At 32.6% G+C, this 24,740-nt stretch overlaps 1 protein-coding gene across 2 annotated transcripts; it reads right to left on the bottom strand.

Annotated features, from left to right (window-relative positions):
* Positions 1–15,084: 15,084 nt before the first annotated feature.
* On the bottom strand, positions 15,085–24,369 carry LOC112775659 (dihydrolipoyllysine-residue acetyltransferase component 2 of pyruvate dehydrogenase complex, mitochondrial). Of its 2 annotated transcripts, none has more exons than XM_025819452.3 (19): positions 24,025–24,369; positions 23,803–23,896; positions 22,920–22,996; positions 22,687–22,760; positions 22,538–22,581; positions 20,930–20,985; positions 20,778–20,852; positions 20,580–20,672; positions 19,966–20,211; positions 19,800–19,872; positions 19,535–19,632; positions 19,173–19,258; positions 19,015–19,090; positions 16,475–16,542; positions 16,331–16,397; positions 16,145–16,240; positions 15,950–16,052; positions 15,755–15,850; positions 15,085–15,495 (listed from the first exon to the last, which is right to left on the bottom strand). In XM_025819452.3, exons 1-19 carry the CDS (start codon positions 24,061–24,063, stop codon positions 15,425–15,427), a joined length of 1,632 nt encoding a protein of 543 aa, XP_025675237.1. In that variant the 5' UTR covers positions 24,064–24,369; the 3' UTR covers positions 15,085–15,424. The 2 variants fall into 2 exon arrangements, with proteins under 2 accessions (XP_025675237.1, XP_025675238.1); XM_025819453.2 differs by having other exon boundaries at positions 22,687–22,757; positions 24,025–24,296.
* Positions 24,370–24,740: the final 371 nt, after the last annotated feature.

The following is a 24,740-nucleotide window of genomic DNA, read 5'->3' on the forward strand; positions in this document are numbered from 1 at the left end:
CAACCACGGTTGCCTACACTCTAACAAAAGGTCACTCAAACAACAAGCCTCCCTTCTTCAACGGAAAGAAATATGCCTACTTGAAAGAAAGAATGCGGATCTTCATTCAATCAATTGACTACAACATATGGAAGATAGTGACGAATAGTTCTAAAATCCCTACAAAGACATGTGCTGATGGAGTAGTGACTTCAAAGGAAGAAGCTGAATGGAATGATAATGATAAAAAGAAGGTGGAGCTGAATGCTAAAGCAATAAACTTGCTGCATTGTGCTATCAGCTTTGAGGAGTACCAAAAGATGTCTAGATGCAAGACGACCAAACAAATCTAGGAGAAACTCCAGGTTACACAAAAAGGTACCAAACAGGTCAAAGAAACAAGGATTGATATGCTACAAAAAGAATACGAGATGTTTACCATAAAGGATGGAGAAAGCATTGATGAAATATTTGAGAGATTCTTAATCATTACCAACAGCCTTGATGCTATGGGCTTGACACACACTGAACAAATCTTAGTGAGAAAAGTCCTTAGAAGCCTCACAAAAGAGTGGGAAACAAAAGCCACTGTCCTAGCTGAGAATAACAACTTAAGTCCTAAAATCAAAAGTAGAACCAAATGAGAGCGAGTCTAGTGACAGTTTTTCAAATGATAAAATTGTATTTTTTGCTAGGAGACTAAGGGGACTAATGAGGAACAAAGGCAGGTACAAGGACTTAAGCTCAAAGGAATACAAGAAGGACTTGAGCAAAGTGATATGCCACAATTGCAAGGAGGTTGGACACTTTAAGTACAACTGCTCAAAGCTCAAGAAGGAAGAAAAATGGAAGAAAAAAAAAAGAGAGTACTCATGACATCTTGGGAGGATCTTGAGAGCGATTCGGATGTGGAAGAGGACTCCAAACACGAAGCCCAAGTCTGCTTCATGGCTGGTGAAGATCAACTGGAAGAGGTAAATTATTATGATTTATCCATGGATGATTTACACATCATTATAGATGATCTTACCCATCTTTCTGAAAAGTTGTTGAAAAATATAATAAATATAAATCTGAAAATGAGATGTTGAAGGCAGAAAATAATTCCTTAAAAGAAAAAGTAAAAGAAATAGAATGTGCAATGGATCTTATTGACGAAAATAGGTTTTTGAAATCTGAAATTGAAAGACTTAAAGGAAAGCACATTGTGGATCCTTCACAAGAACTTGTTGCTGAAAATGAAAGGCTAAATGAAATGATCAATAGATTGAATAGTGATTTAGTAAGAACAGTTCTAGTAACTTGGACAAATTACTTGCCAATCAAAGACTATTGTTTGAAAAATCTGGTTTAAGCTATGTGACAAAAAAGAGTGCGATTTTTAAGAATTCTTCTACAAAATTCATGGCATCTTCTTCAAAAACAAAATCCACCATAAAAAATCTGGTCTTGGATATATTCTCGCCTTTGAAGAGGAATTTGAAAAATCTTATTTTGATGAAACTGCATCATCTTCAAGAACCGAACCTGCATCAAACAAGTTGAATCTGGGATATGTTTCAAACAATGAGATTGCTTTCAAAAAACCACAGTTTCGTGCATTTGCAAAAAGAGATGCTAATAATAAAAATAACTTTATCAAAAGAAATGCATTTTTTTCAAAAACCAGAAAATCTCACTCTTTTGATCATTTCCAACATCAAAACTTAAATTAATTTCAGCAACATGCACCAGAAAATTATTGTTTTATTTATAAGAAAATTGGTCACTTCTACTTACAATGCTTTATCAAAAAAAGAAGAGTAGGAAACCAAACTTACAATGTTATTTGTAATTTTAATGCACTTGGCCAACCAAGGTGGATTAACTTCAAAGGATCCAAATTAATTTGGATACCTAAGGTTACTTAAGATTGTATGCAGATTTGTCTAGCATCCAAGAAGAAGAAAGACATGTGGTACTTGGATGACAGATGTTCTAGGCACATGACGGGAAGGTCAATATTCTTCATCAAACTCAACAAGTATAATAGAGGGTTTGTGACCTTTAGAGATGATGGTAAGGTCAAAATTATAGCAGTTGGAAAAGTAGGTAAAAATTATTCTTCCTTCATTAATGATGTCTTTTTAGTTGATGGTTTGAGGCATAATCTGTTGAGTATCAATTAGTTGTGTGATTTAGGTTACTTAGTGATATTCAAAAGATTAGAATACCGAGTGATGAGTGAAAAGACTAATGAGGTACTGTATATTGCAAATTGGTGTGATAATGTGTATGACCTCACTCTTAATGAGCTAAATTATCAAAATGTAGCTTGTTTTCACTCCAAAGATTCTGAAAAATGGCTATAGCACAAAAGATTGGGTCATACAAGCATGTTCCAAATAAACAAGCTAGTTAAGAAGGGATTAGTAAGAGGTCTTTCTTTGATAAAATTTGACAAAGATATCACTTGTGATGCTTGTCAAAGGGGTAAACAAACAAAGAATTTTTTTTTAAATCAAAGGAATACATCTCTACTAAAAGACCACCTGAAATGCTACATATTGATCTATTTGGTCCAACAAGAACTCAAAGTTTAGGTGGTAAACATTATGGTTTAGTGATTGTGGACGACTACACAAGATTTGGTTGGGTTTTGTTTCTTACTCATAAAAATGATGCATTTGCGGCTTTTGAAGTTTTCAGCAAAAGAATTCAAAATGAAAAAGATTTAAAGATTGTTTCCATTAGAAGTGATCATGGCAAAGAATTTGAAAACCAATATTTTGAATCCTTTTGTGAGGAATTTGAAATATCATAAAATTTCTCTTTTCCAAGAACACCACAACAAAATGGTATTGTAGAAAGAAGAAATAGAAGCATACAAGAAATGGCAAGAGCTATGCTATGTGAAAGTGATATTCCAAAATTTCTTTGGGCTGAAGCTGTTAATACTGCTTGTCACATGTTAAATAGAATAATCATAAGGAAACTTTTGAAAAAAACTCCTTTTGAACTTTGGAAAGGTCACCTACTAAATCTGAATTATTTATATATATTTGGATGCAAATGTTTTGTTGTAAATAATAAAGAAAACTTAGGACAATTTGATCCAAAGACATATGAGTGTTTATTTGTAGAATATTTTATCACTAGCAAAACTTATAGAGTTTACCATTAAGATGCTAGAATCATTGATGAGTCCATACATGTTCTCTTTTATGATACTAACTTGGTTCAAAGTATCTTAGAAGATTGTGATGCAGGAACTCAAGTTGAAGGCAACAAGGGAGAAGCCCAAAATCATGAGGAAGAAATTCCTGGACTACCTGAATCTAAAATTGCTGCTGCAGGACACAATTCTATTTTATCTCCTAAAATAGGTGAAATTCCTAAGAATACCAGCTTTTTGGATCCCTCAGTGACCAAATCTGCTCCTAGATCCACTAGACCCCATGAGTAAAAATTTTTAAAGAATTATCCACAAGAATTTGTCATTCGGGACGTCTCTTAAGGTGTCAAAACTCGATCTCCACTAGAAAAGCTAATAAAGAATCAAACCTAACTTTTCTCTCTCAAATGGAACCACAAAATATCAAGAAAGCACTTGATGACCTCTCTTGGGTAAAGGCTATGGAGAAAGAGCTTTTGAGTTTGAAAAGAATCAAGTTTGGACACTTGTTCCAAAGCCAAATGAAAAGAAAATGACCAGCACCAAGTGGATCTTCCAGAACAAGTTGGATGAAGATAGAAGCATAGCTAGAAACAAAGCAAGATTGGTGACACAAGGATATGATCAAGAGAAAGGAATAGACTTTGATGAATCCTTTTCCCCTGTTGCCCGAATGGAAGCCATAAGACTTCTTCTTGCTTATGCTGCTTATTGTGGTTTTAAATTATTTTAAATGGATGTGAAATGTGCATTTTTAAATGGAGTAATAGATAGAAAAGTGTATGTGGCTCAGCCACCTGGTTTTGAAAATAAAGAGCTTCCAAATCATGTTTTCAAACTTTCAAAGGCTCTTTATGGCCTAAGACAAGCTCTTAGAGCTTGTTATGAAAGACTTAGTTTTTTTCTCTTGAAAAACGAATTTCAAAGAGGCACCACAGACACTACTCTATTTATTAAAAATTCAAATGATTCTTTTATTCTAATCCAAATTAATGTTGACGACATCATTTTTGGATTAGCTAATGAAACCCTTTGTGCTGAATTTGGAAAACTCATGACAAGTGAATTCGACATGAGTATGATGGGTGAACTTAATTTCTTCCTTGGAGTTCAAATAAAGCAAACTAAAAATGGAATTTTTATTCATCAAGAGAAGTATGCCAAGGAACTAGTTAATAAATTTGGTATGAAAAATACCATACCCATGGGAACACCCAAGCATCCTAACTCAAAGTTAGAAAATTGTGAAACTGAGAAAGATGTTGATGAGACTAGGTATGAAGGAATGATTGGTTCTCTCGTGTACCTAACATCCTCTAGACTTGATATAGTGCAAAGTGTCGGAATTTGTTCCAAATTTCAATTACAACCTAAAGAGTCACATCTTTCTGCAGTTAAAAGGATTATTAGATATGTTCATGGCACATCCAATTTTGGTTTATGGTATCCCAAGACTAACGATTTTTCTGCAGTTGGTTATTGTGATGCAGACTTTGTCGAAGATAGAATTGATAGAAGAAGTACTTCAGGCATATGCTATTTTTTTGGAAGGTCTTTAAATGTCTGGTCTAGTAAGAAGCAATCCACAGTGGCTTTATCCACTGCTGAGGCTGAGTATATTGCTGCCTCCTCTTGTTGTTCACAACTTCTTTGGTTGAAAACTCAACTTACTGATTATAAATTAAATGCTGATAATATTCTCTTGCTGTGTGATAATATGAGTACTATAAATATTTCCAAAAATCTAGTGTTGCATTCAAGAACTAAACATATTGAAGTGAGATTTCACTCAATAAGGGAACATGTTCAAAAGGAAAATATTAGTATTTAATTTGTTAAATCAGAAGATCAATTAGCTAATATTTTCACCAAACCTCTGGCTGAGTAGATTTAGTAAACTAAGAACTAATCTAGGCATTCTGAATTATGATTCCTTATTTAAATCTTGCTGATGTGTTTGTTGAAGTTTTGACTCTCGGGTTGGGAAGAGACAATCTGGACAAATGAAGAACCATCATCCTAAAAAAATTTTTTTGGGCTCAATGGCAAGTTCTGAATCTTCTGGGCCAATCTTTTAGTTCAGAGTTCTTGTGGTCCAATATGTTTCCTTAAATTCTATCATCTCTGGGCCCAATGAGTGTTACATCATCCATATGTGACTTTTTGTTTTGTCTTTTAGTGAAAAAAAATTCATTTTAAAATTAGCTTTGTTTTACCTAGTATTTTATTTTTTAATAAAATCAAATCAATTTTTTTAATGATGTCAAGTCTTTTCAAGGTCTAGTCATAGGTGATACAATTGCATGTTTTCAAGAAATCTTTTTCTTGTTGCAGTTACCAAATCTTTCTCTTCATAACTTCTTCTACAACCTCTTCGTTTCCTCCCCACTATCATTAGTGCCTTGTTTGTGTGAAACCCTTGCTCCACACCAATGAGAAAGAAAATTGTTATTTAAAAGAGTCCCAGGACCAAAATCTTCAAACTCTCTGAAAAACCTAAAACTTCTCCTCACTCCAAAGATCAAACTTTTACACCATCACCCTCTCCTCCAACCTCTCCTCCTCGCACCGATCCAATGGCAAGTACCAAAACAACTCCAATGTATGTTTTATCTTTCAAACCTACAGCTCCACCTAGTGCTCCCTCTCGGCCAAGCACCTCGAAGGGAAAGCGTCCTGCTGCTGAGGAGCCTGTGCCTGAACTATCTCGACCTAAGCCTAGGTCAACTCTTCAACGTTCTCAAAGAGTGAAATAGCAAAGAAAGGGGCCTACTCAAACTGAAAAAGTGGTTCTTGATGATGATGATGACTATGAGCTTGATGAATCTCATCCTCCCTTTGTCTCGGGAACTTCGGCCTCTACTAGACATAAATCACTTCTGTATAGAGTGGTAAAAGATGTAATCTAAGAATTTGTCTCTCAATCCAACCATCTGATCACATTAAGCAAAGATCAAAGGAAACTTGCTTCCAAGCATGAAAACTTCCTCAAAAATTCCAGAGATAGAGTGGTAGTTCTCATGAAATTAATTGACAATATCCATGAAGATGACACTATGGTCACTGTCCCTGAAAACCCTGCTGATTCTGAGGAGGATGGTTCGAATGCTTGAGGATGTCTCTTCCATTGCTGTTTTCTTTTTTTTTTTTTGGATAATTGTCTCATGGAACAATTGTAGTTTATTTTAGACTTTGTCTTATTTCGGATGACTGTAAATAATTAACTAATGCTTTACTTTGCTTTTGTTTTATCTAGTTATTTGGACTCTGTACTCTTACAGCTTTTTGTAGGTTTGATATTGATCTTATTTTCTCTTTTGATGAAAAAAGGCGGAGTAGCAAAGAGAGAGCAGATTAATGTTATGAATGCTTGATTTTTTCTTATTATTGGTTTGCATACTCTGCTTTTTGAAATACTATTAAAATGATCTATTTTGAATTCTTCCTTGCCTATGTTTGGTCATGACACAATCAAGTGTTTTTGAATAATTTTTGTACTGGAATCAAAATTTAAATTTATTGGCTGGATTCTGGTTAATGCTTGAATAAAGCCAGTGCGACACAGATGCTTCTTGTGGTACTGGATTTCTGTGTGTTTAGTTACATGGATTAAAAGTGTCATACCAAAATCAGTTTGTACAAACTTGTGTATGCTGTGAATAGTTGTGCTATTTTTATGAAAAATACATGAACAGAAAATTAAAGAAGAGCACAAATTCAGGGTGAGCAACCCTTGAAAAGGAAAGGGGAAGCAAGTCAAAAGCAAGTGATATCATCTAAAGAGAAGTACTTTAACTCTATCTAATTCAATCCTTTTGATCATCTTTCTTAACACTATGTTTGTCATCAAGGGAGAGATTGTTGAGTTGAGAATACAACTAATTTAAATGATTATAACAAACATTAATTTACTGGGTTAAACACCCAACTAGTTTTGATTGCTTTAGTTCGTGTTGTAGGCTAAAAAAAGTTGGGCTAAATGAAAAGTCAAGCCAATCCAAGCCCAAGTCAATTCATCCAAGTTGAAGCCAACCAAAGTCAACGTTCACAAGGCTTTCTTCGGTCAGATTCATGAAGAAAGAGAGAGAAAGTTTCTTCCTGGTTCATTCACCAGAGAAAAAAGAAAAAGAAAGGTAAATCATAAAAGCAAATGTCTAATCACCCTAATCAAAGCAAGTTAAGCTAAGTCAGAGGATAAAGGTGATTTATTTCTATTTACATGCAAGTTAATTTTTTCACTTCTTCTTCATATCTCTGCAACGCCAATTTGGGATAAATGGAGAAAGTGGTTGCTGATTTTCATTGCTGTGAATCAATGGCTTAAAAAGTTATTTGGAGCCAAAGCACACTTTCAATAGTTTGGATTTAGGATTATCACTGAATAAGCTCACATCTGCTGACATGTTGTCTTCGGTCAAACAAATATTTCAAATTGAAATCCCTAATTTAGGGGTTGATTGAAGAAAGAGAAAGGTTGAACCATGCAAACTTAAGGTCCAAGAAGTTGACTTGAGGGAAAGTCCAACTGTGACTCAGCACAAGGTACAAAAAGAAAAAAATGTTTCTGGTTGGGACTCAAGGAGAGAGAACCCGAATTGAGAGCTGTGTGTGAAACCTTACTACTGAGTTGGAAGTCTTAGAAGCATTGCACCTACACTAAAGGGAGTACTACGCCAAGATGAAGAACGAAGTTATGAGTTCAGATGCTGGGTTCAGTGCATAGAGTTAAAGCTGTGAATCATCAATCTCCTTTATGTTTTACTGTTTTGTATTTCAGTTTCAGTGTATATCTTTCTGTATTTTCTTTGAGAGGTAAAAGGTTGAAAGAGAGATATTGAGAAAAAGCCTAAGAGTAAAAAAGGCTGAGTGAAACACTTGAGAGAAAAGCCAAGAGTGATTTCAGATTTTTTTTTTTGTTGTATTTTCTGTCTTGTATCAAGTACTTGTGTGGTCCCCCTTGCTAAGTTGGGTAAGCACTTAGTGTAAAGAGTTTAGGTATTAGTATAATCAAGTCAAGTTTATGTAAAAATTTGTGTGTCCAGATAGGATTGTGTGAATCCTAGAAAATTGGTATATGTAATACTCTGACTATAGTGAAAATTTCACCACAGTTGTGGTGGAGACTAGATGTAGGTTGCATTGCATAAGACAACTGAACCAGGATACACGACTGTGTCATCTTCTTCCTCTCATTTGCTATTCTGTTTTTTGAAATTTATGAGACAAAACTAAATTGTCTCTTAAATTTTCTGCTGCACAGTTCAAACAGAAATCAAGATTGAAGTTTGGTATTAAAGGTTTATTCTATTAAAGTAAAAAAAGGTCATAGATTCAACCCCCTCTTCTCTAAGCCTTCTGTAACCTTCAAAATCCATATTGCTTTGATGACTTCGATCAATTGGGTAACAAGAACAATCGATTGAATTAGAAAAAACAGACATGTCTTGCAAAATTCAATCGATTGTTTAGCAATTCCAATCGTTTGAATTTTGGAAAACCCGGAAATTCAATCTATTGTGTTGTATGTCCAATCGATTGAATTTTCAAGAAACATGATTTCACCAGAGTTTACGGATGTAACGTATCAAAGATAAAATTATAATTGATTAGGATTACCAAAATATTTATTACGATTAATGGAAGATCTAATTCGTTATTATTTTTGTTCTTGATTATTAATAAATATGATAGATGAATGATAAAATAATAATTTATAAAATAAAAAATAGATTTTATAATTAAATAATATATAAATAATTAATTTGTAATTAAAATTAAATAAGGACTATTTAATAGTTATTAAAAAACTTAAAAAATATGTTTTGTTATAGGATCATTTAATGGTCCAAATGTTTTAGGACCATCGAATCCGGTGTCACCTGAACATTATTAGACATTGTCTTCCACTCTTTTCTCTCTAGGCACTTGTCACACACTACTCTTGACAACAAAATCATATAGGTGTAGAAAGAATATTCTTTCTACACTATAGAATTCACCTTTTATAAAAAACAATGTAAAATTTAAATTTTCAATGTATTTGTTAGACATTTATTAAAGTAAATTATTTAAAATTTTCTATTACTAGTAATCTTAACTTGTGCCCTTATGACACAAGTTAGCTATATTCTTAATAAATTTAGAGTAGTTATTGAAATGTGTCCCCGAAACTTTTAAAATCGGACGTTTTAGTTTTTCAGGTTTTAAAGTATATAAAATAGTCTCTCTAATGTTTATTTCTATTAGATAATACAATTTTTTTTCGTTAGCTTGCATATGTGATTGTTTTCACGAATGTGAGCTGGATAAATCAATTTTCAATGTGAAGTATAAAACAGTTTTTGAAAAATTCAAAAAATTTGAAACAATATGTTCCAATATTTTTTTATCGTGTAAAATCTTGTGTTTAAGAGCCAAAGTTTTAATACAAGAAAGATGAATTATATATTTTATTCGATATAAACTTTTTTTTAGGATCCATTATAATAATGAGTGTGGAAAGCCATTGATAAAATACTGAAAACTGAATATTTTGAACATTGGGATAGCCATTTTATCCATTTGGTCAAAATAAAAAAGACATAGTCTATCATAACATGTTTTCAAAAAAAAAAAAAGCGCAGCACCAATAAAATTCATTGAATCATATTAAGTATATTTGAATTCTATTAATTATAGACTAGCTTCATAACAATATAAAAAAATGTAATATATAAATTAAATATTCTATAATTAATAATTATATATAGTAGGTACAAATATTAAATCGAAATTTTCAAAAGTCAACGCATCTTATAATATTTTTATTAATTATAATAATAAAATATTATTAAAACATGTATAGTATAAAAAATAACAAGATATATATTAAAAAATAATTTTATTTATTAATTAAATATCATAAAAAATATTATTATTTAATTATTAATCTATGATACTTACACAGATGTGATGTAAAAATTAGAATAATAACTAAATTTAGGAGGTCATGGCATTTTGAAGATCGTTATTTATATAACTTCTTTAGATATTGACTAAAACTTATAAATTTGACTTCATAAGTAACTTGGTTCATATTGTATACAAGTCCTAAAGTATTACCTTTGTAGACAATAGACTATTTGTATAATGTGTACAATGGGCTATTGAGTTACAAAATGAACATTCCTCATACTATCTAGAATAATCATCCGAGTACTAGTGATAATAAACATCTTCCCTACAAAAGCTTAAAGTGATTTTGGGGTTCACCAAAGATCGAACTCTTGACCTTTCGAATTTAGCGCTCTAATACCATGTCACGATACCACTGATTCCAAAAGTTTCAGCTAATGGGGAAATGGTAACACTAATGGTTATATCTCTAATACTCCCTAAACCTCCATTGTACACATTGTACAAATATTTCATTGGCTCCTCATATTTTTTCATATTTTTAATTATTTATGTAAAAAATTTTGTGTTAAATGACAATTTTTTTATCTCTTGAAATAATACTAGCACATTCTCTTCATCATTAAATAATTATCATAGAATATGATATCTATAAATTAAATTAAATTAATATCTTACATAGTCAAAAATAAATATAAGTTTATTCATTTAATTTTTTTAAAATACATAAAAAATTTTCTACATATAAATAATCAAATTTGAGATAAATAGACCCAAAGTCTTAAAAATTAAAATTTATTAATTTCAAAATAAATATATATTAATAATTCAAAACTATTTTAAAAAATTTTAAAATTTTTTAGCGATAATTTTAAAAATTTTTAAACTCTTTAGGGGTTATTTTATATTTCATTTTTAGGACTAATTTGTCAAGATCGTATGTGACTCAACATTTTACATTAGCAGCCATCCGGTGACTAATAGGAAGAGACTGTATTGTCTAACAGAAATAAATATTAGAGATTATTTTGTATATTTTAAAATTTGAGAAACTAAATATCCAATTTTAAAATTTTTAAAAATTGATTTGAGTAATTACTAATTACCCATGAGTTTATTTCATATTTTGGTGCAACGAAGGAAATCAGGGAACTACCGATGCTGCTCTTTAACCATTGAAATTAAAACCTCCATATCTGCTTTTTCCCATTCAAATTTCAAACTGGCTTATCACTAATCAGCTTGTGATGGGCATAAATAAAAGTAAATTCTCAAAACACATTCTTTTTAGTGCTCTACATTTTCTTTAAAATAGTTTCGGATGTTTGTTCAGGAGCAGCGCTGCTTCTCTCGTATTTTGTTTAGGCTTCAAAATGGTGGTTTAGTTTTTACTCAGAATTTTAAATTGGTCTTTATATTTTTAATTATCTCAAATTTTCAACTCCATTTGAATCTTGAATTTGCATTATATGATTTACATTAATTTTTAAAGATTTTATATTAATGATGATGTGAATAGTGAGCGTCACGTTTAATGAAACGATAACGTATTAGTTAGTGACACGAGATATATAAATGTGGATGGTATTGTCGTAGAGATCAGTATTAGTTGAGTGTAATGTGTCGTAATATTATTTATCCATATGTTATTGATATGTTATCATTGTAAACGACTTAAATTGATTTCTAAATCTTACTATGTGGCTCTATTCTTTGAAATTAAAGGTCGTTTGGTCAAATTAGTCTCCAAATTAATTTTTTCTATTTTCTGCTTCATAAATTCAAAGTTCTTAATATTTTAAAAATATATTAATTTCTTTTTTTATTTTTTACATATGTAAATACAAAATTTTATATAAATATTTCTAAGTTTTAAATTTTGATCATACAATTTTTTATATAAATATTTCTAATTTGTTTGAAAACTAGTTAAAAGGAGAGATTAAATTTATTTTCATTTAGATATTAATAGCTTTTTACCTTTTTATTTTTCCTATTTTTTAAATTTATCATCAAAATCAAGCCTCCATTCTTGTTCATATACCTTATATTCTGTTGAAATTTTAAAAGGATCAATGGTCTCATCCAGTAAGAAAACAAACGAATGGAACAACGCGATGTTACATTGCCTTCCATATATCACCTCTAAATTACATATTTTAAGTTCATTAGATTCGATTGGTGATCATGTTTTGTATTTGATTGAAGAGGTATTATTTTTATAATGATTATTCAATAGTTTTACATATGAGCAATGAGAATTGTCCACTTCTACAGGAAAAAAATATAATTATATAAAAATAAAATAATTTTTCAATATTTTTAAATATATAAGTTATGTTGTTATTGTTTTTATAAATTAATTTGTATTTGAGGAGAATTTTACTTGCATATGAAAAAATAGATGGAAAATTAGGTTTAAAAAACTTGAGAATTTTGAATTTATGAAAAAATTTTAAAAAAAAAATTGTTTTATAAACTAATTTAATTCATGATATTTAATTTTAGAAGCTAAATTGAATCGCTTAGCAAAATTTTATGGGTCAAAATCACTTGTAATGAATCATGAGATGCTAAGTAGCTAAAACATATGGATGAACTGTGTTATAATCTATGAAATATAGACATTTCGTTGAGTTATTGTATCGTATCCGACATATTTTAAATACGATATTCATAATTAAAAAACTACATTAAAAATTTTAAAATTTAATTTGTATTTTGATATTAATAAAATATTATTATAATTTATCTAATAAATATTTTATATTTTATATATATATTATGCCTTTATGTCTTATAAAAATTTAAATTTTATGTATTTATATATCCCGTGTTATATCATATTCAATATCCATATTTATGTCTATACATAATAGATTATGACACTTGATACTACCATTCACATTAACACATAGACAAACATAAACTCTACCTTTTTTCTCTTAAGATTTTAGTGTCTATTGTTCTTTTCTATTTTTTTTTTCTCCTACCCGTAAACTCTTGAAAATCAATGTAATATATTTGATTACATTGTAAATAAATAAGAATTGCTTCTTATATGCTTATATACAAATTTAATGAGTTATTTGAATACATAAAATAATATTCAAATTTTTAATACTTATTTAAACGAATAAATGAACTAACCGCTTGACTAATTTAAATTGATTAGTTACATGCACATGCTTATATACATGATCTTCATCATAAGCATTGCAATCTAAAGATGGATTGATAAAAGCATTATCAGCAAAACATATCATTGCATATACTTTATAATTAAAATTTAACATAATATTGTTAGAAGACTCAAAAATATTTATTAACGCCAGTTTTTAGGGAAACTTTATATATAAAGTGGCACATTGTAACATCCTAGAAAATATTGCAAGCAGTGTAGATTTACTTGACTACCATTATCATCTACAGTTATACTACACATTTAAATATTTTTTGATAATTAAATTAGTTTAAATTTAGCAAAAATTAATTTCATTAGTAGAACATGAATACACATTTTAACTCCATAAAACGGTTTTCGCATTCTTCTCTTTCTCCTTCTTCTTTTTCTTCTTCTTCTCATTCTTTTTCGCATTTCTCCTCCTTCTTCTTCTTCGTATGTTTCCTTTTAATCGTCGTTCTTTTATTGTTATTGCTGCGTTTTTTTTCTTTTCCTCCTCCTCCTCTTTTTAGTGATTTTGTATCATTATGCTTTTTTTTTTTCTTTATTTGATTTTTTCTTATTTTTATTCTTGTTAAGAAAGTAAATGAGAAGATAAAACAAGAAAAAAAGATGAAGAAGAAGGAGAAGAGAAAAAATTTTGAGTTATTATTAAGTAACTTTAATGCCTTCTAGATTTAAATAAGGTGAAGTTTTAGTCTGTGTTTTTTTATTTAAGTTTGTTTGTGTGTAGTCATCATTAAATAATTTCAGTGCATTCTGGATTTAAATAAGGGACACTTTTGGTCTGAACTTATTTTGAATTGAGTTTGTTTGTGTATGATCATCATTAAGTAACTTCGGTACATTATGGATTTGAAAATATATAAAAAGAAGATAACGATGATAATAACGAAAATGAAAGAAAAATGAGAAAAAAGGAGAAAGAGAAGAAAAAATAGCAGCAATTTCTTCTTCAAGTGTGTTAAAAATAATTCTAACCTTTATGACAAACGGACACAATTCCAACCTTTGTGGCAAACGGACACAAAAAACACCGAAAACTTATAAGCACAATATCAAAAACAATTCTATATTACACCAAATTGTGTTTCAAAATGCACCGAAACTTCCATTAAACGTAACATAAATAGATTCATCGAAAAAACAATTCAAAACTCCAACATTTCATTCAAACCTTCAACCATGAACACGAATTTTTACAAAAAAAAACGAAATTATTCAACTTGTATTCAAAACTATACCAACATTAACTACTAACGAACTACATTAACTAGGTTTGAACCAAACATCATCCACTTGATTCGTTTCAAACAATAATCCAATTCGTCCTAATTCAACTGACAGTGTGAACTTGCATCATTCATTGTCTTCGAAAATGAAATACCTGTTCAACCCTAATTTCACAGCTTGATCTCATAAATTTGATCCAAATCTTCAAATCAGATCAAAGAGCACTAATCATGAACGAAGAAAACACAAAAAAGAGAACGCAAAAAAAGAAGAGAACACAGAAAGCGTTGAGAAAATTTAAAAGAAAAAAAAAACAAAATCCGAGAAAATTTAAAAGAAAAAAAACAAAATCCACATAAAAAAAACAATTATATATAGTTGAGCGTTAAATCAAAAGATTGCTAGAGATGGTAGCGCATGAAGTTGAATTAGGTTATAGGAACTTTGTTGGACTTGGTTAAATGACTATGATTTAAAACTTTATTGTATCATTTAATTCTATCTGTATCAAATAGAAACAAATAACACTGTAACTTTAAATTAATGTTACTTCCATGACTTTTTATTGGAATAATTTCGCACAGAACTCACCATTATGCTCCCCAATCAGCATAAAGACTATCAGGAGGAAAGTGAGGAATGGATGTCAAAAGTTCAATAAACTTTCTTTCAATTATTCACACCATCTAACAAGAAAATGTTAAATGCTCATAGGGCCCTTATGGCAGCAACCTCTTCTGGCGGCAAAATTTTAGGGTATAAATTTAAAAGCCTCATCTACCCTCATTTATTAATAGATAGATAGATACAAAGGATGTAAAGAAATATATCTTTACTGAGTAAGGACAAAAAAAATTGGTCAAGGATACAATCAACCAAACCCAAAATGGGAATATGGAGATACCGAGGTGAACAAATCTCATCCCCCGCCTAAAAAATATCACTTGAAAGGAAGAGTCATGGAAGCCTCCGGTTTATTCTTACAACAACATGGACTCTGGATTTTCAATATAGCCCTTGAATGCTTTTAACCATTCAGCACCAATTGCACCTGAACAAAACAGTGTTTAGTTAGTAAGCCACAATTATGATTACCCTACAAAGAAATAGAGGAGGAGGAGGAGGAGCTTAAGGGTGAAGTTACAAATGAAACTCATCCAAACTTCTATGCGGCATGTTCTTTTTTTTTTTTTTTTTTTGTGGGTTGTGCAACCATTCCCAGTCCACTACTGGGTTTGATTAATCTAAACACCCATATAAACCAAGAATGATTACCATCTATATTATACCCAAAAGACAAAAATGATTACCGTCTATTACGCGATGATCACAGCTAAGAGTCACAGCCATGAAGGAAGCAAACTTGAACTCTTCAGGACCTGAACCCGGTACAACTCTCTTCTCAGCTGTTCATGTAGAAGGAAACAAATGAAGATGATCATTAAGTGAACAAAAAAATAGCTACAGTACTAAAAGTAACAAATGGGGGAAAAAGATGTTCTCACCAGATCCAACTGCAAGAATGCCTGCTTGAGGAGGATTGATGATTGCACAGAACTGCTTGACACCAAATGGCCCTCCCAGGTTAGACACTGTAAATGTTCCTCCCTGAAAAGTGTATCAACCAAAATACTCATAATCCAGCACAAGGGTAAATCATTTACAAAACAGATATGAACTAATGTGAACATTCAATAAACCTCATAATCTTGGGGTTTCAAGCTGTTTTCTTTGGCTTTCTTTGCCAATTGTTTGACCTCTTCACCAATTGCAGAGAGGCCTTTCTTGTCTGCATCCTGAAAATGACAAATAAAAGGTCAAGCTAGAACCTGCAATTGGAAATGGGTTGTAAATGTCTGTGATATTAGGAAGAGGTCATCACTTACCCTGATGACTGGAACAAATAATCCATGATCAGTCTGCACTGCAACATTAATGTTCACATTATGATACCTGCACAAAGACAACAAAAAAATGTGTTACAAAGAAGGCAGTACACAAACTTCATGGAAAATGAAAGTTTGACTTACTGGCGAATATAATCATCTGTCCATGAACTGTTACATTGAGGAACTTTACGTAGAGCCAAAGCAGCAGCCTGAAATGAAAGAAAAAAGCAAAATGCACACTGAGATCTCCACACAGAACTGACTGCTTAAGCTTTGACGAAATAAATATTTTCTTTTCTAAAGAAAATGGGCAGAGACAGACCCAAAAAACCCGTAAATAAAGCTTATCAGAAGAGATTTGAGGATAAATGGGCTGAGTTCATACATGATTTATGACAAGGGGCTATGGTGTCATTTGATCCATATATTCAACCCTACCTACTGTAGCAGGGAGTGGTGTTGCGAGAAATGAAATTTGAGACAGTTGCAACTTGGACAACCACAAAGGCCCAATGAAAAGATCCTGTTAGAAGCCTCCTGTATGAGGTAAAGGAAGAGAAGGGAACTGGGGGCATAATTGCAACTAATTTTAAAGGACTTTTTAAGTGTGAAACGTAGTTAGGATGGGTATAGGAGAATAAAATAGTCTCTAAGTAGATTCTCAGATTAGTCATTTGGTGTCTTACTGCAAAACTCCAACTCTTCTTCCACAGAATTGCGTGCACATACTTATATCATTATTCCCCACTTTCTAGGGTTCATGAGCGTCTTAGAAACTGATGCTTCCAATAAAGGTCTAGGGGCTTTACTATCTCAAGAAGGCACGCCAATTGTTTTTCTTAGCCAAGCTTTTATTAGTGTTCTCAGTTGAAATCAATGCATGAGTGGAAACTTCTGGCTAGTCATGCAGTGCAGAAATGGAAGCATTATCTGTTAGGCTGACATTTTGTAATACAGATAAACATTTAGGAGGTGGGAGATAAGTTGAATGGACGGGCAAGCCCATGCAGTTAGACTTTGAATTTTGTTTTTTACCTGGTTTGGAAAATAAGGTTGCAGATGCTTTAACCATTGATCAAGAGGTGCAATTGGATAAAGAATTACATCCCATTGTGTAGTGCCTAGCCCTTGATCACCAGGCATAGCTGTTCTCTCAAAGGCCGGGTGGTCCTCTCAGACTCCTTCCCTTTTGGCTGAATTCCATGACTAACTAATCACCGGGGATCATTCTTCCTAGGACTTTATTTTGGATGGGTATGAGTATGTGAGAATATGTAAAGGATTCTGTTCCTCCCTGACAGGACTTCTAACAGAAGTATGATGTATTATCCCCAGCCGGGTTAATTCAGCTAAGGGTAGAAGTTTCTTGGATTTTGTTTTGCTTTACCCTGAGCTAACGTCAAAAGTTTTGTGCTGGTAGTCATTGACAAACTTACTAAGTATGCTCTTGGCTAAAATATAACACTTCCTATCACCCACAAATGGATGGTCAAACCCAAGGGGTTAACCATTGTCTTGAGACTCATTTGCAGTGTTTGAGTGCCAAACGGTTATTGCCTGATTGATTGGGTGGGATGGACTGAATACTGGTCCAATTAATCCTCAATGCTTCCACTTAAGTGACACTAAAGAGACTGAAGTGCAGCCATTGATCAAAAGATTGTGAGCATGTACTGGCTGAGCTAGATAATTTAAAGTTTAGCCCAGCTCCAACGGAAGCTTCTTGCTGAAGGCATTCTCAAAAGGTAGAATATGCACTGTGGAATCAAATCTTTAGTAACCTAATAGGCAGCACACTTTGGCTCAGTGACACAGCTAATTTTAGAAATTCCGTAGGAAAAGTCTCTTTCCAGGGAGGGGGCATAAAAGGGAAGTCAAGATAGGAAACTTTGGGTTTGGATGATTTACGGGGTCCACAGACCTTGACTAACTTGGCTGAGTGTATCAGTGTGATCTGCTGTGTGCGTGTATGTGCTGGCAGAGTAGTAATATTCACAATTTTGTTAAGGAAAGGATATAACTTAAGGTAGTTTGGTAAGGAAAGGATAAGCAGAAATATGACAAGGTCTTAGGAGACTGAGAGCCGTGATTTTTTTGCGCTCAGTTATTCTGAAATTTCATCACTATACTACAGTCCTCCAGTTTTACCTTCTGTTGCTATTTATTTGTTGTGGGTTCTATCAGCTAAGCTCAGTCCTTATTACTTTGGCTAAGTGCTAGACTGGACCAGTGGCTTATTGCCTTGCACTTCCTTTAGGGTGCGGGTGCAGATAACAATCTGTGTTGCATGTGACGGCTGGAAGATCAAGAAGGTGGCAGCTCCTTTGTCACACACACAATCGTTATCATGGCAGAAATTTTAGCATCAAAGATCCTACACGATCATACAGTATCTGACAAACGATACAAAAAGCCCACAACCAAGCAACATTTTGACATTGCATTTTAAGCTAACAAACTGAAACCAAATGTCATCTAAGCAGAAATATTTTTGGTTGGACCAAATTGACACATTTTGAGTAGAACATGAAAGGTAATTCAACATGATCGATCACCTGAGACACAATTTGATAGCGTTCCCCTTGTGCTAAAGCACAAAATTGACAACTCACATCAAGGGCCAAGGAAGGTAATATGCATATTGAAAGCACAAATATTTTTGTTGGAGGAAAATCTAATACCTTGATGACAAGGTCATTAACTGATATCCGGGCTCCACCGGAGGCTTCTTGCAATGAATTGAGTTTGGTCCTCAAACTGGAGAAAGCAAGTTACAATCATCACAAATATATGTATCACAGGTATATATATATATATATATATTTGAAAAAAAACTCACCTCATGAGTTTGTCAACACATGTATCTACTGTCAGATAGTAATGAGGAATAGTTTGTTTTGACAATAATAGACGGGAAGCTGTGATCTGTCAAAATATGTGGAGTTAGTTACATGTCAAGTGAACCACTTATGCTTGCAAAAGGCATAGTAAGATCAGAATATTACATAAAAGTGAAAATAACAAATGAAGATAGGAGGCAACAGTACTAAAGATCAAAAGAACCAAAAAACAACAGAACTGTATCAACAAATAATGGAGAAAAATAGATGCAATATCAATGATCTTGACTGAAGATTGCAAAACATATATCCTCTATTAAAACCTCAGAACACAAAATTCAAAGATTAGTTGACAATCTACCTTCCTTATCTGAGAGATAGGAACATCGGTATAATCCAATGCTGCATCTGTTGCAACCTTTGCCCTTGATGGTGCTGAAACTTCTTTAGCCCCAGAAGCTGCATGAGGTAATTTTGAAAATTACAACCAAATCATTTCAATCAGCCATAGCAAGGTATGACTCAGCTAGAATGAGAGATGAAAAGACAAAAGACTTCTCTCCTATAACAAAGTGCCATTGTTTACCCCATATGTATAAATTAAAGAAAGAAAGATAGAATGGTACCCAAGTAATCATCAATGTCACCCTTGACAATGAGCCCTTCTGGTCCTGTTCCTTTAATGCTTGAGAGTGGTACCTATGTTGGAAGGAGCAATGGCTTAATTAACGCATTGAAAATGGATTAAAGAGTTCTCTAATGGAAAGCTGTCAACCATGGTATTTTGCTCACATTTTTCTCTTCAGCCAACTTTCTAGCCAGAGGACTAGCAAAAATGCGATCTCCTGAAGGTGGTGGTGCAGTAGGTTTGGAAACCTTTGGCTCAGGTTCTCGGGTAGGTTCCTCAACCGCCTGTTTCTTTGGTGGAGGAGCAGCAGATTTTTCTTTAGGGGCAGCAGTAGCAGGCTCTGATGCTGAAGGTTGGTAATCTTTAAACTTCGCAATATCCCCCTCTTCTTCAACAGTTATAGCGATTACCTAGGAGAAACTTTCATGTTACCATTGCTATGCCTTTCTAAACGAAATAGCTTGAAGTGAAACCAAAATTTGTGAAAACTAAACTATTGAACACCATATGAAAATCCATATACATTGCTATTTTCTTAGAATTTTTTTATTAGAAAGGTTGGTAGAGCATCCGGCTAGGAAGATAGATAAGTGACAAAAGGTAGAAGAAGAGTTAAGACCATACACGGGGTGATCAAAACTCGAGAGATCTAAGTGTAAGCGGTCTCACTATAAATATGATATATGATATGGCACAATAACGTCATTTGGTCCATGTAGTTGTTGTTGTTGTTGTTGTTGTTGTTTTATTATCAAGGACAGCTAGAAGATATCAATACCTCACCAACTTTAATTTCTTTTGCCCCATCCCCACGTATTATTTTTGCAAGATAACCTTCCTCCATGCATTCCATTTCAACAGTAGCTTTATCCTTCAGAATAGAAACAAGTCAGATGCCAACATTTACATATGATTATAAAAACTAAATAAAAATCGTTCATTACAAGGTCTATTTTCAATGGTTCAGGAAACGTACAGTTTCAACTTCACAGAGCACTTCACCTGGTGAGACTTTATCACCTTCTTTCTTCAACCATCTAGCAATGTTACCCTACGTATAATTGGGAAATAAGTTGGTACAAACATTTACCCCCACTATGATCTTGAAATCTTCAATTAAGTACATACCTCTGTCATTGTTGGTGAGAGAGAAGGCATTCCAATTTCCTGGTGTGGAGGGAGATCTGAAAGGCATTCAAACATGTTTGTGATTAGATCTACTGATATTAACATATATATATTTTCTTTTTTAAATAAATTGAAAAAAGGTGGCTATGTAAACGGTGAGATCCTAATAACTTCTTGAAAATATTTCTTTATCCAAACAACTATGCTTTCAGAAAACAAGGAATTCAATACATAAGATCTTGCTAAGGGGCAGATAAATGGTGAGTGGTATGAGGTGTATTAGATCAACAAGAACGTCAGCTGTATCATGGAACAAAGGAGTTCCCATAACTGTTCACAACTTGAAAGAAAGCTTTACATTTAATGGACCAATTCCCAAGTGGTAAGGAATTTGAATGAATACGTTAAACTTAGAAGTAGACAAAGTGGGATGCATTGCCAACTCATCAAGTTGAAAAGATCTTGGGAAAGGAGGTATGCTAGAGATGTAATAACATTCTTTTACCTCCATTTACAAACAGTTAGGCTTTCAGGATTACATCCACCATAAAGCCACATCACAGATTAAGGGAGTTTTAATATATGTGAAACAGTAACTGGGCAAAGATAACTTATAAAAAGATTGCAAGTGTTTCACAAAATACATTTAGGTGTTTAAGACTAGAAATATACTAATAAAGTTCAAAACAAAGTTGATTAACATAATAAGGCACCCAAAACTAGAAGCATATTAATCATATTTTTAAAACTATTAAGCATTTTACTGATTCTGCTTTCTTCATTTTGGTTTATCAATAACACTATAACAGGTAGTGTGTAGTTGGCCTTGGTAGTGTTAGAACTCACCAATTTTATCATTACAGTACTATTGGTCTATCTCAACAATTGCACTGAGCAGATTCTTGACCATAGTCATAAAGTTTAACTAGCAACAAATGTGAATGATAGGTCATTGATGCATTGGGTTGTTTACAACCTAATAGTATTTGAATGCTCATCTTCCATTTTTTCTATGTTTCCTGTCGAATTTGCCAAACTGAAGAAGACTTGGAGCTGCTGTGATGTTAAGACATAAATGTGCATGCAAAGCACCATATTGGATCAGAAGCATCACCACCATTTCAGATCCATGATTTATAAATGGTTCAGCCAAATGCAAAGCACTTAATGAAACACAAAACCTAGGAGTAAAAACTCGGTGAATATGTCAACTAGGCTGGTCAAAACTCCATATTCTATGATCATGAAATGTTAAATGATAAAGAGCTTATTATATAATATCAGCACTAGTGCAACTCTTCAGACATCAGTTTTGCAGGACAGAGATCATGTGGTTTGCCACTATATGGGGTAAAGCACATTGTTTTCTTGAAAGGTTTCCCAATGATGATGGAGAGAGATATTTTTTATAGCTTTTTATATAGTTAGTATTTGCTTTATCCTCCTATCCTGCAGCTTTCTATTCATCTAGATAATATTCTTATTTCACCACTCAAAAAGACAGGATCATGACATATTACATTACAAAATATTGTTAAATGCTTCATAAAACTCCCAACACAAAACGAGGAAAGAAAATCAACAGAACCAACAAGTCATAAACTGTACCTGCTGCTGATGCATAACCTCTCCTTGTCTGGACGTGTGAACCTCTTTTGGAAGGCATGATGGAATGAAAACACAAGTTACAGATGCACGCATATTGAAGGAATACAAACACATAGGGTTAAAAAAATAAAAAAATGAAAATGACATACCGTGAAATCCCTCCATTAAACAAGGATCCACCAATGGAATCCATTTTCATGGTAGCCACAGAGAGGTTTCTCTTCTATGAACCAAATGGACAGAACGAAAGAATTTAGGCGAGAAGAAAAAATTAGCTAACACAGGTAGTAAAAAAGCCAGTGTAGAGGGAGGGAATGAATGAGGGGATAGCATAAGCATAAAACATCTTATGATATATATCTTAATTATCATTTAAACTTACAGTGAAATTCGGGACTGTTCCAGAGACAGTGTTTCTTGTTGAAGTTATATAACCCTGGGACCGCATTTTCCACAAATCTAAACAATAACCAAACAATTATAAATATAGAAAAATAAAATTTAAGCAACATCAAGCAATTCAAATCATGTTGTTCCTATAAAATATGCCAACAGAACGGAAATTTGTCTAAAGGTGATTTTCCTACTTCTATTATCATACTTCCTTCAAACACACGGTTGGCTTACTTAAAAGTTAAAACAACACATGGCCAACTGATTTTATTCCTTTTGTTGGTAGGTTTGCCACTGATCAACTCACCAAGGTCAAAGCATGCCCCTAGGCTCAACGAGGGCTTACGACAAGTACTTACAAATCCCCTATCAAAGGAGCCTCACAGCGGCAGTGAGGAGTTGAACCCGAATACATCCAGAGACCTTGCCACATGTGTCAAACCTCTTTGGCCATGGCAAACTGATATGACTATTATTAGTTTATTACCTATGAAGGCATTACCAAATTAAGTATAGGGTGTTGTGCCCCTTCACTAGTTGCTCCAAGAGGACACGGTTTAAGACACACACAAAAAATTTTCACGTGAATTCATAGCCTAATTAATCCAACATTGGACTCCCCTAATTTCTTATTGTACTATTCAAAACACGAATGATAATGCCGTAGCAGTACATTAAATCATTCATGCAACTCTACATAGGAAAAGTCAGAAAATGAAATAAAATAAAATAAACTCTCCGGTGACAACACAATATCATCGATACCAGAAATTAATACAAAGAATGAATTTAATTTTTTCTTTTGCTTTGAATTTAGTTGCAGTTCATTTTATAAGAGGCAGAGAAAACATCACAAGAAACAAAACAAGTACCGCTTTTTCTGCTGATAGAGGTTTGAGCATCGCTGGAAAACCAACGAACCAAAAGGGCAGGGTCATGGTGTACCAAGTTCGAAGCATTTCTCAACTGAAACCAACAAATATCGATTATTACTATTATAAAATAATAATGAAAATAGATTTATTAAAAATGAAATAGGAAATTACGAAGAATAAAAAGAAGAAAAGAAAGAGCTGGTTGAATAAAAGTTATACCTTTCGAGAATGATTGAGAAGACGAGATGCGTAAGCCATTGTTGCAATCACAGATCGAATCACACTTTATCGATGAATAAAACGAAAGGAATGAATCGAAGGAAAGAGAGGAAAGGAAAGAAAGGTAGGGTTTTGGTTGCAGATCCGATCAGGTAGATGGGAGTGGCAAAAGCATGGAAGAAGCTGCCACAGTAAACCAACCCAGAATTTTATTACTTTTTCGTTTCTGTTTTATTTTGTTTTGCCAACCTTTTAATTATTTTTATAGTTTCATTCTTCTGAACATTTTAAAACAATTGTTATCAATTCGGAATCCCGGCATTGAAATTAGAAAATAGGTTCGGCATTTTAAAAAACAATATCAGTTTACAAGTATCCAATAAATTAGTTTTCCAAAAAAAAATAGTTTCTAAAATAAAGGATAAATTATTAAAATTATTTTAAAGTATTTTAGCATAAATTAAACTATCGTAAAAACAAAACAATAAAAATATTTCTAAGAAAAGTTTAAAACATGACAAAACTGATAAAGAAATATATTTTTTTTCACTAAAGACAATATCTAATAAACGATTGATGTATTTTATTCAAATTTTACATTTTATTCAAATTTCTTTAAAATATTTGCATAACTTTTAGAAAGTGAATAAAAAGTTTAGGGTAAAAAACACATATATTCTAATGGAAGACTAAAATTACACAAATCAGCCAAAATG

Source organism: Arachis hypogaea, chromosome 19 (assembly GCF_003086295.3).
Source record: "Arachis hypogaea cultivar Tifrunner chromosome 19, arahy.Tifrunner.gnm2.J5K5, whole genome shotgun sequence".
Taxonomy (NCBI): Eukaryota; Viridiplantae; Streptophyta; class Magnoliopsida; order Fabales; family Fabaceae; genus Arachis; species Arachis hypogaea.

Excerpts from the sequence above, each read along its gene's own strand:
- LOC112775659 (XM_025819452.3), bottom strand. The coding sequence starts at position 24,063 with ATGGCTTACGCATCTCGTCTTCTCAATCATTCTCGAAAG. Across the intron at positions 22,761-22,919 it reads GAACAGTCCCGAATTTCACT|AAGAGAAACCTCTCTGTGGC; the intron begins GTAAGTTTAAAT and ends TTTGGTTCATAG. Across the intron at positions 16,241-16,330 it reads TATTTGTTCCAGTCATCAGG|GATGCAGACAAGAAAGGCCT; the intron begins GTAAGTGATGAC and ends TGTCATTTTCAG.